Source organism: Bombus affinis, chromosome 3 (assembly GCF_024516045.1).
Source record: "Bombus affinis isolate iyBomAffi1 chromosome 3, iyBomAffi1.2, whole genome shotgun sequence".
NCBI lineage: Eukaryota > Metazoa > Arthropoda > Insecta > Hymenoptera > Apidae > Bombus > Bombus affinis.
The window spans coordinates 17,118,237-17,133,627 of NC_066346.1; the positions used below are offsets into that span (position 1 = coordinate 17,118,237).

Sequence of the window (15,391 nt, forward strand, 5' to 3'; positions counted from 1 at the left end):
TAATAAAACCCCGGCCCATTTGTCAAGGGGTGTTGTAGTCGGTTCCCGGAGGCTGTTGCGAAATGTATGTAAAACACATCTCGGTCGGCTTGCGGAGTCGTAACACGAAGCGCGGGCGGCTCTGATGGGCCGACATCTAAAATAATAAAAGTTGCCTCCGTCATTTGTCAACGGTTCCTCTAAGGAGCGACTACTTCCAACGCCACCTCGTAATTTCGCGATGTCGCAGCTGCTACCCCCACCCTTGTGTCCCTTGCTTTTTCCACCCCGGAGATGTTACGCGATTCCCGACCTTAATTTTCCTGACACCCGTCACACGGCCGCTTCTTTTCCCCGAGAGCGCGATTTATTCCAAACTCTACGCGGCCAACGTGTAAATTCCAATCTTCCTCCACTTGTTTCATGTTTGACCTTAATATATTCGACACGCGTATATACTTTGAGAAAACAATTCTCAGTGACCGAGTAATTTCTGCGATCGTAATTTCTATTTCGAGAAGTCGATGGTCCCGATCGTGGAATATTCCAGGCTGCGTCACCGATCTCGCACCAGTTAAGATGCAACCGATGTTGAGCGTGGATTGAAAAATATTTCTTTTCAATTTGCAACATCGGTTGAACTTTGAGAGGATGCAAACAGTCGATTGTGCTGCTAGACGGTTAGACAAGCCGCGTTCCGCTGAAAGTTTAATTAAAAGCGAGCGTGTGGGAGCGGCGCGGCTCGAAGGGAAATAAACCGATACTATACTGACCGGTTGAATGGTGGCGCTCGGAGGTGACGCGAAACGAGGCTTCCCGGTTCTTTATGCGAGCCCGCTTTAATCCTTGGACGGAGGAAGACGCGTCTTAAAGTGAAATAATAAATAAAATAATACGTCCGGGGCGTCGATGTCGGCTCGCGGTCTCGGCAATAATCTACGGCAACGAATGTGCCAGACGACTTTTATGAAACGCGGGCCCCTTCTCTTTCAGCCCTTTTACGCGGTTGAAAAATAAAATCCTAACCCTTTCCCGACGTTCACCGAGCAAGAAATAGGGGGCGCGCGAGAAACGAAACGGAGGCGGCGGGATAAAACCTTAAATACGACCGCTGAACACCGGGGGCCTACAATAAAATTCTCGTAAACCATTCGCTCGAATAATACACCTGCTTTGACCATTACTTGACCGGAGAGCCAGCTCTCCGCCTGTTTCGGTGCAACTTTTTCCCCCGATTTTCTCCTCTGATTTACAGTTCGTACGAATCGTATCTCCGACTCGTCCGTGAATTTAATTGGAAAGAGTTGTTCGTTCGATCATCGCCGTTTCTACCATCGAATTAGCAGGTTCCTAGGCAAACGAGCGATTTTCTATGCCTTTTCGGACGAGTTTGAAACGAGAAATTTCGTTTTCTCCATAGGAACGACGTTCGCGCACTGAAAGAATGATCGAGCACCCGGTGCTTGGGATAAGCGGTCCCGGTTGCTTCGTTCCTCCAGTTTATTTTCCAAGTAACCCTTCACATTGCGCTAATGTATTTCTTTGAAACCGCTATTCACCGCGTCGACGTTTCAATCCGGTCCATTCAACGTCCTCCAGCCGTTTCCCGGCTGAAACACTCACCCGATCGATCTAACTACCGCCGTCTATCGTGAATTTTCACACGACTTAATCCGCATGCTTTCACCCCCCTCGGTGACTCGTACTTTTCTGCTCGCTGTTTCTTTTCCTTCCTCTCGCGCTCCGTCTCCGCTCCCTGCCATCGTCTTACCACACGCTATCGATCGAAATTGTAACCGGGGAAAACTCGATCGACCAGGTGGTGCGCGTGTATACACGATCGTCGTCGTCGAGAGGAAGAGGAAGGACGAGGAAAGGCACGAGGAGACGCGTGTCGCGCGGCGGCAAGGGGTTAGCGCATTCCAACTCGATTCGATGGCTAACAGGTCGCCGACAAAGGGAAACAGGCGTTTCGAGGGGGTGGTGTGCCCCGTTTCAATCGCCCCGTCAGGATCGCTAAATATTTCATTTCGTATCCCTCGAAACGTTTAATCTCGGGTCAGGTGCGCGCACGCTCGCGATCGCGTTGCACGCGCGTTTGTGCGCCGTCGATGACAACCATCCGGCGGATGCACGAGCTTTCTCTCTCTCTCTTCTCTCTACTATCTTCTCTAGCGATGCTTCGAGCGATCGAATCGATCCTCATCCCCTTCGTGCAGCGTTCGAATCTCTCGTTTGATTTCTTGGAGCCTTTGTTCTTTCTGTTTTTCCAGAAAGGTTCGCGCGCGGAAAAATGTAGGTGCCGGCAGCCAGCTGGAAAATCATTCCGTAACCGGGAGACGTTCGATAAATCGCAGGCGTAAAACCGTGCCATCGGTTATATCGTTTAGGTATAGCTTTGTGCCTCAGCCCGAGCATCGGAAACTTTCATTATCGGACTGTTCGCCAGCTTTCACCCTCCCCGTTACCCATCTTCGTTTACATTTATGATTTAATATGATCGTCCATTGTTGCGTCCCCTTTGATTCCGCCCGCTCGTTTCCCCTCGCCCTCGACAAATATCTCTTTCTCTCGGTTCCCGTTACGTGTGTAATTCGAACGCCGACCTCTTTACCCGCTTTTCTCTTTTGTCGTCTCCTTCGTGCTATTGGGATCCGCAACAAGCACCCTATCTCGGGAAACCGAGAGTCTGGATGGCGGCAAAGAACCGAACGACACGCGGCGGACAAAAGAATCGCAATTTCGTGGAATCGCGGCTTCTCCTACCCGCGGGGGAACAAACGTGCAAGTTCACCTGGAATATCGGCGACACGGAAACGCAAACGCGAGACGAAACGATAGATAGGTAGAAAGATAGATAGACAGAGAGGGAGGGGGGGGGCGGGAGAGAGAGAGAGAAGTCTAGAGAGAGAGAGAGAGGACAAAGGACGACGCGCGCGGAATATTAAATTCGTGCAGAATTCGAGCAACTTTTCAACGAAGCATTATGGGTCGGCTATCTGGATGATGTAGCACCGAACTTGGAAAGACTCGACCGAGTGAAACCCCGACTCTTCTGCCGTTCCACCTTCCCCATGCTCGTTTTCGTCGTTTCTTCGCTCGCACGCGCGTCTTTCCTCCCTTCTTCTCCATCCGTTTTTCTCTTCCTCCGCTCGTTGTCTCTCGTTCCATCTTTTTCCCCCTTTCCCAGCGGTCGCTTTCCCTCTCCAGGCGTAGCTTCCAGGGTAGCAATCTTTTATTATTAGCGCAGGCTTTACCAGACAATGAAACGAAAGGAACGGAATATGATATTGTAGTACAGAGGCTCGGCGGAAAGGGAAGCTATTGTCGGTCTCTTTGAATTTTAAAGTCAACGATCGATACGGCTCGGGGGATGCGCCTTTAGCCATATAAACCGCTCCGCTCGCCCCCTCAACCCTAGCCCAGCCCTCTTTTCTCCGCGGTACGTTCGCCCCTCGCGGTCCCTTCCATCCTGTTCTCGCGACTCTCACTCCCTTCCCCCTCCTCCACAGCCCCTGTATCACGTTTGTTTGGAATCGCGAAACCAACTCCGCTTTCGATTCGAAACGAACCATCGTCGGGAGACACGTGGGTTGATACGTGTAGCCTCTGACTTCTCGCCTCTGGTTCCCGCGAGCGAAGGACCAGCAGCCCCGAGCGGAATCGGAATCGGAGGGCCGTCAGCGAAATTGTCGCCGGTAATGATAAATTGCGCCCCCGGCCCCGACGGAACAGCCCGTCCGCACAAGTGCCGACCGACCGTGCGGGAATCAAATTGCAATTTGTTATTTGTAATTCCGAGTGTCGTTTAATATACTCTCCCGCGTTCCTGGCCACCCTTTCAGACACACTAGGACGAAGGGGTTAGAAATTAAGCGGAGCTTGATGAGAAAGCGCAAAGGTGAACACGCGTCTCGCCACCTTATTAAGCGCGACAACCTTTATTTTTACGCCAACGCGTAATTGTTTTCCGTAGCGTCTCGAGCAGCTATTTGCTTCGGTTCCGGTCCGATTCGTCCCGGTATCGTGCTTCGCTTTTCTCATTACCGTCTCGACAGGCGATTTAGACGTAAGTAGTATTTACGTTGGCCGATTTATTACAGTGATCGATCTCATGTACATCTCAAACCAAGCGATCGTAACCACGAAGATTTATCTAATCGCGATGGAAAGAACGAAGCAGTAAGCAGAGATAGCAGGCATAGAGGGATGCGGTGGCTGAGTAGGCAAATATTCGATTTTGTCTATTCAATTTTCCAGAAAAATAGTGCGTCGTTTCCCTCGCGTGTTCTTCTTCAGCCTCATCCCCCGATCCAGGCATTATCGACGCGAGGTAGCGACAGAAGGAGGCGATGGCTGGCTGAACGAAGGAAAGGAATAAGTTCGATCAGTCAGAGGGTGGCAGTTACCGTTTCGGTTATGGTTTTCGGAAGCGTCGTCGAATCCAATTCTTGCGCAAACCAGATAAGCGGCCTTTTACGCGTGTATTTTCACACGCGTCGCGCGGCCAGAAATAGGGGTGCGCGTTTCGTTCTATCGCGGACAAGCAGATTTCCACGCGACAGATATCGGTCTCTTTTTGTCGATAAACGATCGCCCCGCGTGCCCCGTTATTTTCTTCTTCTTCCATCGTTTTTCATCCTTCTCCGAGGTAACTTCCATTCGCCAGAATATTCTGCCATATCTGTGCTCTTTGGCTTAAGGCTTCCAAGCGATCCTACGTATCCTTCCGCGTGTGCACCCCCGATCCTTCTTTATTTTTCTCGTTCGGCATATTTTTCTTCGATCTACTCCGCAGGCTGGCTCAGGGCGGCAAAGGGGACGATGGGTCGAGGGTGTACGAAAGGGGATTCGTCAGTTTATTTGCGTATTGCCTGGCGGCTGAGCATCGAGCCGTTCACGCAGCGGAGAACTCGAACGCTATGCTTATCGCCACTGAACCTTGCGTTAAATTTCCATCCCTCGAATCTTTTCTTCTCTGCCAAGATCGACCAGAGTTTCTTCGTTCGAGTGAAACGTTCGTTAGATATCGCACACTGTCAGATATCAAACGACAGACGGTAGAGCGTAACTCTAACATTTAGAATTTGCCACATTACGTTCGGAAACACCGTCGAAGTTATTATAATTTCGCTGTAGAAGATAAAAGGAGAAAGAAAACGAGAGTATATAAAATAGACGAGGAGATGGATTTGGGATAAAAACAGGCGAACGATTCGGTGCCACGACCCCCGGTGGAAATCGGTCCATTCGAAACCGCGATAAGCCATGTCGCGTTCTTTCTCCACTTCCTCCTTTCTCGTTGTAGGGGCGCAGATTCGTGGGCTGAGCTCCCAGAGCGACCATCGATGGCCCTTAATCGAGCGATCCGCCGCCAAAGTGATTTTTATTTTCCACGAATCTTGATTTATACGGGAAGGCTTTTCGCCTCGACCCCGTGTGACACGACGGAAGAGAGGGTTTGGGTGAAAAGGGAGAGAAAGAGAGATCGAAGACTGCAGTTTCACGCGCATACGCCGCCGTGCGGTTGCCTTCACGAGGGGTTACCCTACGCGTTATCTCTCCGTTACGCGTTGGCAGGCATATGGCTGGTCGGCTGCAGGGGGCGCAGAGGCGGCAAGCGACCGGGGGACTGGCTCATAATTTTCAGATTTATGTACAAATGTTTCTGGCGAAGCGGCCGAGCGGTCGCTTCCTTCTTGTTCTCTCTCTCTCTCTCTCTCTCTCTCTCTCTCTGGTGGGGAAGATATCTATCGTAAAGTTTCGCGGAATTGAAAAATGCTTTCGAGGCTTTCTCGCCTGCGAATACACAGCCGAAGGGGCGAACGTCAGCCGACGACGGGGATGACGTATCGTCCACGAACGCGATCCACACAGCCGCCTATCTTTCCGGAATAAATGATTCCTCTCGCTAACACGCGTCTGTTTCTCCACGATCCCCCAACTGCGTCGGATTTATCTCGGGATTTCGCGACATTGACCTCGTTTGTAACTTTCGGAAAGCAGACCTCTGGTACAATTAAATTCCGTATCGTATTTTACCGTAGTTCGATCGAAATTGAAACGTAGATGAAGAGACATCGAGAGAATTAGAAGAGCGAGCAAGGATTAAGGGTTAAACAAGCATCAAAAGCGAACCACTCGTGCTATTTCTATTCGAGTCCCTTCTAAAATCGTGGCCACATGTTACGCCACACGCTACGCGTCTAACCTTGAGCTAACGAGCGGAGGGGCCGAGGCGGGTGGTGGTAGAAAAAGAGTCGCAAGAAGGAGATCATTCCCATTCGCAGTCAGCCATCCGACCAGCCCGACCAGTCGGTCCAAGTGGCGTGGAACGAGAATAAAAAGCGCTTAGAGCCGTATAAACAAACAATTATTCGTCGCAGCCAGTCGTTCACACCTCGTTCCCCGACTCGCTAGTCTGTCGGACAAACTCCAACAGGCATCGAGCGTGAAGTCATCGAGATTGTGAGTTCCTCCAGGCGACTGACAGCCTCTTTGTCCATCGTGCAGTTTACTTTCTTCTCGCTTTTCGATTTTCACACTAAACCACGTGGTTCCTTTTTCGTAACGTGGCAGTGAATCGCTCGTCAGGCTCGCGTTCGCGAGGCGTTCCGAGGATCGAGTCAGGGCAGTCGTTCGTCTAAACGGTCGGTTATCTGGCCGGTCGATCGGCATTGTCTTCCCTCGGCAGCCCCGGAAGCCATTCGGAAGCGAAATAGAGTAGGAGAGAGAGAGAGTGAGAGAGACGGGGTTTCGAAGCGAGTGATCGCTGTGCGGTGCGGACCAGGGCACGATCGAGCAGAAGCGAGAGGCTGAGGAAACAATTTAGCTCGATCAACGTTTCTAGCCGGAATCTCAGGCGTCGTCGTCTAATTAAACCGCTGTCCTGCGCGGATATAAAGTCGGAGGTTATCACCGGCGCGCGGTATCTGATCCCCGGCCCCGGCTTAATCCGACTGTATTTCCAGCCGGAGCGTTTTAAGCGGCCGTCCAATACACACGCAGCCATGGACTCGCGTGTACGTATTTACGCGGACACGGGCGAGTATATGAAACGAATAGAAACTCGGGTAGTCTCATTTCCTGTCTGCGGGGGTCCCGCAGGGGATACATAATTAGCTGGTTCGCCCGTTCGTCGGAACGCCGACAAGACGGGGAAATGTAAGAAGACCTTTCGTCGAAGAGCGCTCGTCTTTTCCTCCTGCCTGAACACGCCGTTGCTCGTGTCGCTTATCGATTGCTCTCGCAAATTATCGTAAAACGGAAGCAAAAACCAGAGGGCGGCAAAGGCGAAGGAGGGGATGGTTGGCGACCGTCGAGCGTCTCACGCTTTGTTCACCGAATTTTCGCCGGACGTCCCTCGAAATTGAAATTATTTTTCAAGGAGAGCGCGCGTAAATCCAGGCGTCGACACGGTTCGGTTCGTTTTCTTCCCTCCCGTAATTCCCCGAGCTGACAGCACCTCTCTCTCTCTCTCTTGCTCTCCCTCTGCTTCGTCGGTTAGGCCAGTTTGGCTTAGGATGAACTCGACCGCGAGAGTATTAAAGCCAGCTACAAGAAGACGTACAACGAGAAATTAATCTCAATCGTCGCTGGGCCTCGGCCCCGTCATTTATCACGACTCGTTACCGGGAACGAGCGGCCGGAATCCACGGATTGATATGAAGTTAGCAACGGTAGTCTGCGCCCGATTGTGTCGTGACTGCCGCTGAGATCTATTAGTCAAGCGGGGCCGAGTGGCGAAACGGAAAATGGAAGAAGAAACCTGCTGGCTGGAAGCGGAGCAGCGTGCGCCCCCCTGAGCATCCGACTCGAACAGAGACGGAGAGAAAGCGAGAGAAACGCGTAGAGAGGAGGAAGAGCGAAATGGAAAGGGCGGGGAGGAGAAGGGGAATTGGAAACGGAGATAAAAGAGGCTGGAGCGTAAGGTCGATTTAGTGGGGGCGCCATGGGTGGGCTTTGTCGCGGCGAGGATTCGCGCACGGTATCGTTGTCATAAGTATGTACCCGGAAAGATCTTGTCCCGATGACAATGAACTCGCGTAAACGTCGCAATTAACGCGCTGCCGACTGGGAAAGCTCCCTTTTTGCCGACGCAACGTGTCCCGCCCGACTTCATCCACTTTCGAAGGGCGCAGATCAAATCTGCATAAGTACGAGACTTGCCGTTTAACGAGTTTCCAAGGAGCGGATCCAGGCTCGTTTTTAATCGTAGCTCTGCCGAACATGCTAATTCGCTCGAGTCGACGAATACAGATAGAGATATCGGATGAGCGGAGAAAAAGACTTTCATGTTTCGAAGGTTCATCCTTAGCGCGATACAATCTTTCACTTCAATGCGAAACAAACGAGAATTTCAATTCGAGGAAACGTTAACGAGTGTCGCAGAGGCGCGATTTTGTGACTCACCGCGAGCCGGACGCCTTATTCGCCGCCAGCGATATGATCGATGAGCAGAAGAAAAGCTGGAATCCTAGGAATTCGATGATTGAATCAGTCCGAAGACCCCCCGAATCCGAGCGGTCGCGCGCGGTTTGATAAATGCTGTCCGTCTGCCGATACGTCGGATAATATTTGCGAGCAGATCCGGTAGAAATCGAAAGGCAGGGGCGACTGGATCGAGTGTAATTCGATTCCTTCCCGGCCCTTTATACCGTTCGTCCGGAGAGGCAACGTTCTGACACTCGTCCCACAACTCGGCCGATGCCTCCTCTCCATCTCCGAGCCAATCTCTGCCTTCGTCCCTCGTCACCGACCTCTATCTTGAATTATGTTTCTCATATTTTCTCCTTCCACTATCTCCGGGACCTGTAGCCACGTGAAAATACAAGAAGAAACGCGTTCCTGGAACGACTCGTTCTTCCTTCGCAGAAGGAAGCGCCACTGATTGCGAGGCGAAATTCGCGATATCTTTTCGGTAAGACGATCGGCCAGCGACCTGGTTCCTTGATAATTACCGAGCTAACACGAAGGAAAGGACGTAGAGAACCGAGATGAAATAAGGAATATCCTCGAAGGACGAAGGCTCGCCTTCGCGACACTCGTTACGAGAACGAACCCCTTTCGCCTCGGATGTCACACCAGCGAGGGTGGCGTTTTCGAGATCGCGTACTTTGGATCTCGTTACCAAAATCCCCTCTTCTTCCTTGTTTATTATTTCGTGGAATTTTCAGAGACGAGTTTCGCGACGAACTACGAACGCCGAAGTAGAGGAGCCCGAGCCAACCGCCAGCATGGTTCATCCCCTTTCGGGCTGCGACCGACAAGGCTGTAACACAATCGCGCCTCGGATTCCAGAGACGTAATTAAAATTACGACGGCGTGGGTCAATCGTCGTGCGTTCCACTCGCAACGACGAAAAGCGAGCCGGTGACAGAAAGGAACGAGAGGACGGGCGAATATCGACGTTCGCGTGCATCGTTTATCGAAAAAGCCGCGGCGGCAGGGTCGCCAGCATACTTTCGCCAATTAGCCCGGCTCTTTGTCCTCTTAAAATTACAACTGTTCCCTGTCATTATCGGAACGCGCGTCACGCGTACGCGATGCTTTTGATTTTTCGCCAAAGTAACAAAACGCGGGCAAACAGCCCGACCGCGCGTTCAATGATTCCCGCCGAACGAGCCGAAAAAGCGTTGATTAAAAACGCCACCGGAATGCATGGAACACCGGCTTCAATCGCAGCAATGTATACGAGGACCGGTGTCGCGAAAATGGCACGTCGAAATCGCGAACCAGCTCGATTCCAACATAACGATGCCGAATCGCAGGTCGCTTTCTTCGCGTTCAAAATACGCCTCTTAATGAACTCCAGCTGGGCAGGCAGCCCGTTCCTTGGCATTGGGGCAGGAATCCCCGCGGTGTTCGTCATTACCGAATCAAAATTAAAGGCAAAGATCTGGAGAAGGGTATCGTTCGTTCAGCTTATTAGTCGCATACGTACTGTACCACGCTAATGGATACGACGGGGATTGATACGGTTCAATCATCGGTAGAGGATATGGATGCGTCTAAAATAGCTGCTTCCGAAGCGAGGGGAGAGCTCGTATCGCCTTTGTAGCTCGTCTTCTCTATTATAGACCGAAGAGGTTTCGATCGATTTATCCGCTCCGTGTTTCAATAAGATTTACAATCTTCTGCCACAAAGTCTCGTCGTCTGTGAATCTCGTGGAATCTCGTTAAAATTCACACTCGTACTCGATCTAATTGAGACGGTAGCAACGCCAACAAAAACCATCTCGGATCATCTCGCGAGGTACAAAGATGCGGCGCAACTCTTCGCTTTCTGCCAAGTTCGTGCAACACGAAATTCAATAGGGCTGAAGCTATCGGTCCCGAGGAAAGGAAGGCAGCGTTTGCTAATTATTCGCGACTAGAAGCAGGGATTGGCCGCGCTCCGAAAGCCGTAGGCACGCCTAATGAAATCCATGATCTATTAAGGCGGCTGTGAGAGCGTCTACGTGTCTACTCATGCGAACCTAGATAAACGCGCGGCTAAACGCACATTTGAGCGCGTAAACGCGCGTACAAACGCTCCATGGCCGGAACCGTGAAGACGCCGAGGCGACTGACGATGTACCTGCAATATTCGACTAATTAGAAATTTAATAACCCCGCTGCTCGGCTGTTGCAGCTTACGACGACGTCCCGGCAAATCAACTTCACCCTCTCTCCCACTCTCTCTCTCTCTCTCTCCCTGCCACCCTTAATTTCAACGTTTTTTCTTTTCTTCGCCAACTCGTTCCTTTCTCTCGACCCTTTTCTCTCGACCGTAGTCGCTCGAACAAGGCTCCGCTATTCTTGTTCCCATCCGAATTTGCCGGACCGACGAGTAAACGGGGGCCAGGTCCAAACGGAGGCGGACCGAGATATCCATCGGTCGTCTTAATCGACTCGTATTACCAATTAAAATTTAATTATCCCCGAAATTAAGTCGTTACGATATCGAAGGCGCGCGAGCGCGATCCGTCTATAATTTTGACGTTGCTGTCGGCGATGATAGCGAAGGGATGATGGCTCGTTCTTGCGTGTTTCGTAGCTCGTATCTCGTCGGCAAATCGACTTCTCCGCGAAATTTCGAAGTCTGGCAAAATCGGTCGTCGAACGAACCGCGGCGAGCGCGTCGCCGAGCGACGAGATACCGCCGCGTATTTCGTAGTCGTCCTCTCGAAAGCATCTGCCGTGGAAAGGGAAACGATGGCTCGTCGACGGAAGAAGAAGAAAAGAGAGGGGGGAAAAAAGAAGTATATGGAGGGAGAACGAGGGGAGAAGGTGGGCATCCTCTCCTCCATTCCGCTTAACGCGGCCGTAACTTATCGCTCGTAGACGCACGGTATTTCTCTCCGGCTCTTTGAAAGCATTTTCTCATTAAAAAATTAAGGTTCGAGGGGTCGAGGAGGGAGGCGGCGGTCGGGGAACTGAGCGGGAGGATGTCGGGGGTGGATGGAGGTCTCGCGGGTTCGCGCGCGGAGCGGCAGCCGCCGGTGAAGAGGGCGGTTTGCGGCGGGGGACGGTCGGTGGTGGGTCGGTAAGTGCTCTGCGGCTCCCAGATGCGCCCAATATTATGTTTAATGATATTAACTTCTTACTTAATGGTCCGCGGTTCGATTCGAGGTGCGAAGAGACGCCCTCGGACCGCGTGGCCTACCCCGACCCATAAAAAGAACTATACCCGGGAGAATAATTTGCAAGACGAGGAAAGGAACGTCGGGATTCGGAGGAGGGGTAACGAAGAGGTGCGGCAGGAGGGTCTAATCGTCTGGAAAACACCAATTTTCGACTACTTCGCGTGGCTCTTGGAAAATAAATTCGTAAATACACCCTCGATCTACACCCTTGGAAATAATTTCTTTCGTCGACCCGTTACCCCCCTCTCTTCTGTCGTCGCTGTCTTCGAGGACTCGCCTTCGTCTCAAGGTTCCGGGACGAAAGGAAATTTCGTTTGAAAATGTGCGCGCGGAGTGTTAAATAGCGTATGGCCGGTTAATGTCAGTCACGGCATCCGGCCGCGAATCTTAACGATTCTCTGCCTACATACCGCGCGGCTCGATCCACGAGGGTCGAACAATATAGAACCAAGATTAAAAGTTTCGCGGTACCGAGGCGTAAAGACTGGCTGGTGTGGCTTAACGAGCCTGGCGCTCGTAAAGACGAAAAAAAACATTCGAGGAAACTGAGAAAAAGAAAATAAAAGAGGGACACTTGGCGCGGAAGCCTCGCAGGAGGCAGGAATAACATCATCGGCCCCGTTAGTGACGCGATCGTTTCGCGATAGATTCGACGAGACGATTCGCTTTTGAATCGACGATGTGATACGAGAAACTCTCGATTCATCGGCCGTGGTGTCGAAACGAAACGTGGAAAGAGAATGTTCTCCGTTACTACCTGCCACTCGGGCTCCGATGGAAATAAAAGGTCGGAGGGAAGCCGGTTTTACGCGAGAGCGTGCGATCCCTCGAGGCGATGCGCGACAGCTCCGCATAGAAAAAAAGAAGCGAATCGATTAACAGCGATAATCGGATGGAACGCGCGGCCGACAGAAAGACCGGCACTTATCTTCCTACGCGGTCGGCTCGAACCAAGACTAGAATAATTATTTAATTAATGGGCAGCGCACAGGCCGAGAGTCCACCTCCGCTTTGACCGATTCGTCGCCATCCGCCGGAATCGATACTAAAACTTGTCCCTATCTGTTTTGCTGTTTGCAGGCTCCGCGAGGAAAGAGGAGACGCCGAGAGAGCACTGGCGTTGGACCAAAAACCCAGGGATCTGAGCTCGCACAATGGTAAGATAAATACGCGTACGCTCGTTTACCGTAATTATAGTAATCGGCCGATAATACGGCGAATAACGCCGAGTCGTATTATGGGCCGAGCACCATTACGCGGACGATGAATCCTCCTTCTCCTGGCGACCGGCGATCCTCGTGATTCGAGGCCGTCGTTCCTTCGCCGTTCCATCCAGTGGAGGAGGATGCTTTTGTACTTTCTTCTTCGATAAACAGCTTCGAATCGAACGTCTCTCTCGTGGAACGAAACGTTCGCGCGATTTCCACTTTGCCTATGACGCGTACGAGATTCTTGTAATGGCAGAGAGCCTCGAAACGGAACATCCCTCCGTAACAGGGATACTGGCCATCGCTCGAGGCCAGGACACGAGTTAACCGAGCGTGTCCGGATCGCGGAGGACCAGTCCCTTTTTCGATTTCTTTATTTCTCATCGCTGGCCCGGTCGAGCGTTTAGGCGGCCTGGAGAGATTAAGTCCGATATCGGGTTACGGGGCACCGTTCGGCTCCGCCTTTCTTCTGATTCTCCGTAATATTTTAATCCGTTCGATCGGATCTTTTATCCTGATGGCGAGTGTGCGCGGCCCTAGGCCCGGCCAGGACGACAAACTGGACGTTTCGAGTTCGAATCCGATCGTGTTGAAGCCGCGGGCCCCACGGAACCTGCGGGATTTCGACGCGGACGTCGATTGTGCTTAATCGAGCGCGTCCTACCGCTGGCCGCGATCCTCGCCTCGAATCGAGACTTATTCGCTCGTCGACGAACCACACGGTTGTTCCACGATGCAGCCACGGTCGAACCACGAGCGATGCGTCATTCAGCTTGGCGTCGCTGGCCAAACAGTATCTATCCACGTCAGGATTAAAATGCCGGGATATCAAATACAAGGGGAGCGGGTCAACCGTGGAAATTGGACGGTCTGTTTCTTCTCGTATAAGCGGAGGCAAATAATATCCATCAATCATTGTCGATCGAAGCGTTCTATTCTTCGAAGAATCGTATAAGCGCGCACGAGATCGTTATCCAACGCGTAGACGGACGATAGATTCACGGAACGATGGTGTTAACAGGTTCCTCGAATGGTCACAGTCCCGTGCTGAACCTGTCGAAGACGGCGGGAAGCGGAAGCGTGGGCGAGCACTCCGGAAGCGAGGCAGAGGCGTCGCACCGTTCGCAAGACGACGAGGAGGAGGACGACAATCTGTCCGAGGACCTGGACGACGACAACGAGAAGGACGAAGGTGAGAGAGCGTGGCGTGGTCGGATTCGTCTCGTGGAAAATGCCGCGAGACCGACCGATCTCCTAAGCGTCGATCGATACGTCGACCAAGCCGATCGGTCGATCAATTAAAGCCAGGTAGAGCGTGACGGTGAATTTGACGTGTGCCGAAAGTCGAAACGATGTTGCCCGTTCCGCGCGGCACGCATACGTAAAATAATTATATCGAATGGACCGGACAGACCGCGTTTAAAGATGAGTTCCCTGGGACGACTGGTAGGTCAGACCCTCTCATCGATCATCTCGGGCCCGCCGCGAAACGACGTTCTCTGGGATTCGTCTTTCATCCGGCGTTCCGAACCAACCGAGGTCTCTCCTCAGCGGTTGTCAAAACTTGTCAGCCGTGCACGATGAAATTTTCACCGAGAGGCGTTTGGAATTTTACGCGCTGCACGTGTCTCAACTGCCACCTTTTTTCCTCCGTCCGTTTCCTTTACCCTTTCTGCTTGTCGTGCGTTCACGTCGAATCAGATTGCACTAGAGAGAGATACATCTCGCGAAATTTTTCTTTTAGTCGATAGTTATATCTCTTGCAAGTCATTTACGAGCGTGATCAATCGCGAATAATTAAGCCTTCTGGATTGAATATTATCTTCGTTCTATGGTTGGAAAACTCACCGGATCTCGATATTACGGGAAAGAAATTTGAAGAAGTTTTAAGGAAAAATTGTACGGTTCCTTTACGATTCGAAGCTCTCCGAAAAACTGATATAAACGAGATTCACGCTGGAACAGCGTGAAAGAAGCACCACTGGTGGAGGGGCCCGTTGGTCGTTAGACTCGCATCTTCGGTATTTAGTTTCATTTTAATAATGAAAGATGGGTCCAGATAAAAATCTCGGTCCGTAGCTCGCGGTGCTATCTGGACTGTCCCGGCGCTTCGATGCACCGAAGCGTCATAATCGCGATGATTTCTAATCGATTTGCCGATTGTCTGCGCGCCACGCGTTAATTGGATATTCCAATTAGAGCCTGCGAGTCTTCACCTCGGTTGACACGAACGGTTGAAAAGAACGTCTTTCTTCCTTCCAATCTCTCGTCGTACCGCCAATAAAAATACTAGCGAGAAAAACTGCTAATAAAAAAGGGAATCGTGGAATCTTCCGCCCCCACCCGCCCCCACAGGATATACATATGTCAAATTGCAAAAGAATATAAAACTAGCAGGACGCGATTAAAAGGCGAGGCCAAGGACCCGGACCCAGAGACGAGGAACAGTAAATGTTCGGTTAGGCGGGTGGATTAGAGGGGAAAGGCTACAGGGTGGAATTAGCGGGCCCCTAAATTTCAGGAAAGACACGAGTTAGACGTATAAATTCTGGTGGTCGTGTACCAGAGGGGGCAGAA

At 51.6% G+C, this 15,391-nt stretch overlaps 1 protein-coding gene across 7 annotated transcripts in view; it reads left to right on the forward strand.

The window, feature by feature from the left end:
• Nucleotides 1–15,391, forward strand: part of LOC126914387 (dachshund homolog 2) — a 142,437-nt gene that overhangs the window by 77,329 nt on the left and 49,717 nt on the right. For all 7 annotated transcript variants that reach the window (XM_050718276.1, XM_050718277.1, XM_050718275.1 and 4 more), the window contains 2 exons: nt 12,687–12,763; nt 13,836–14,006. In XM_050718276.1, coding sequence (XP_050574233.1) covers nt 12,687–12,763; nt 13,836–14,006 — 248 coding nt within the window. The remainder of the gene's footprint in view (nt 1–12,686; nt 12,764–13,835; nt 14,007–15,391) is intronic.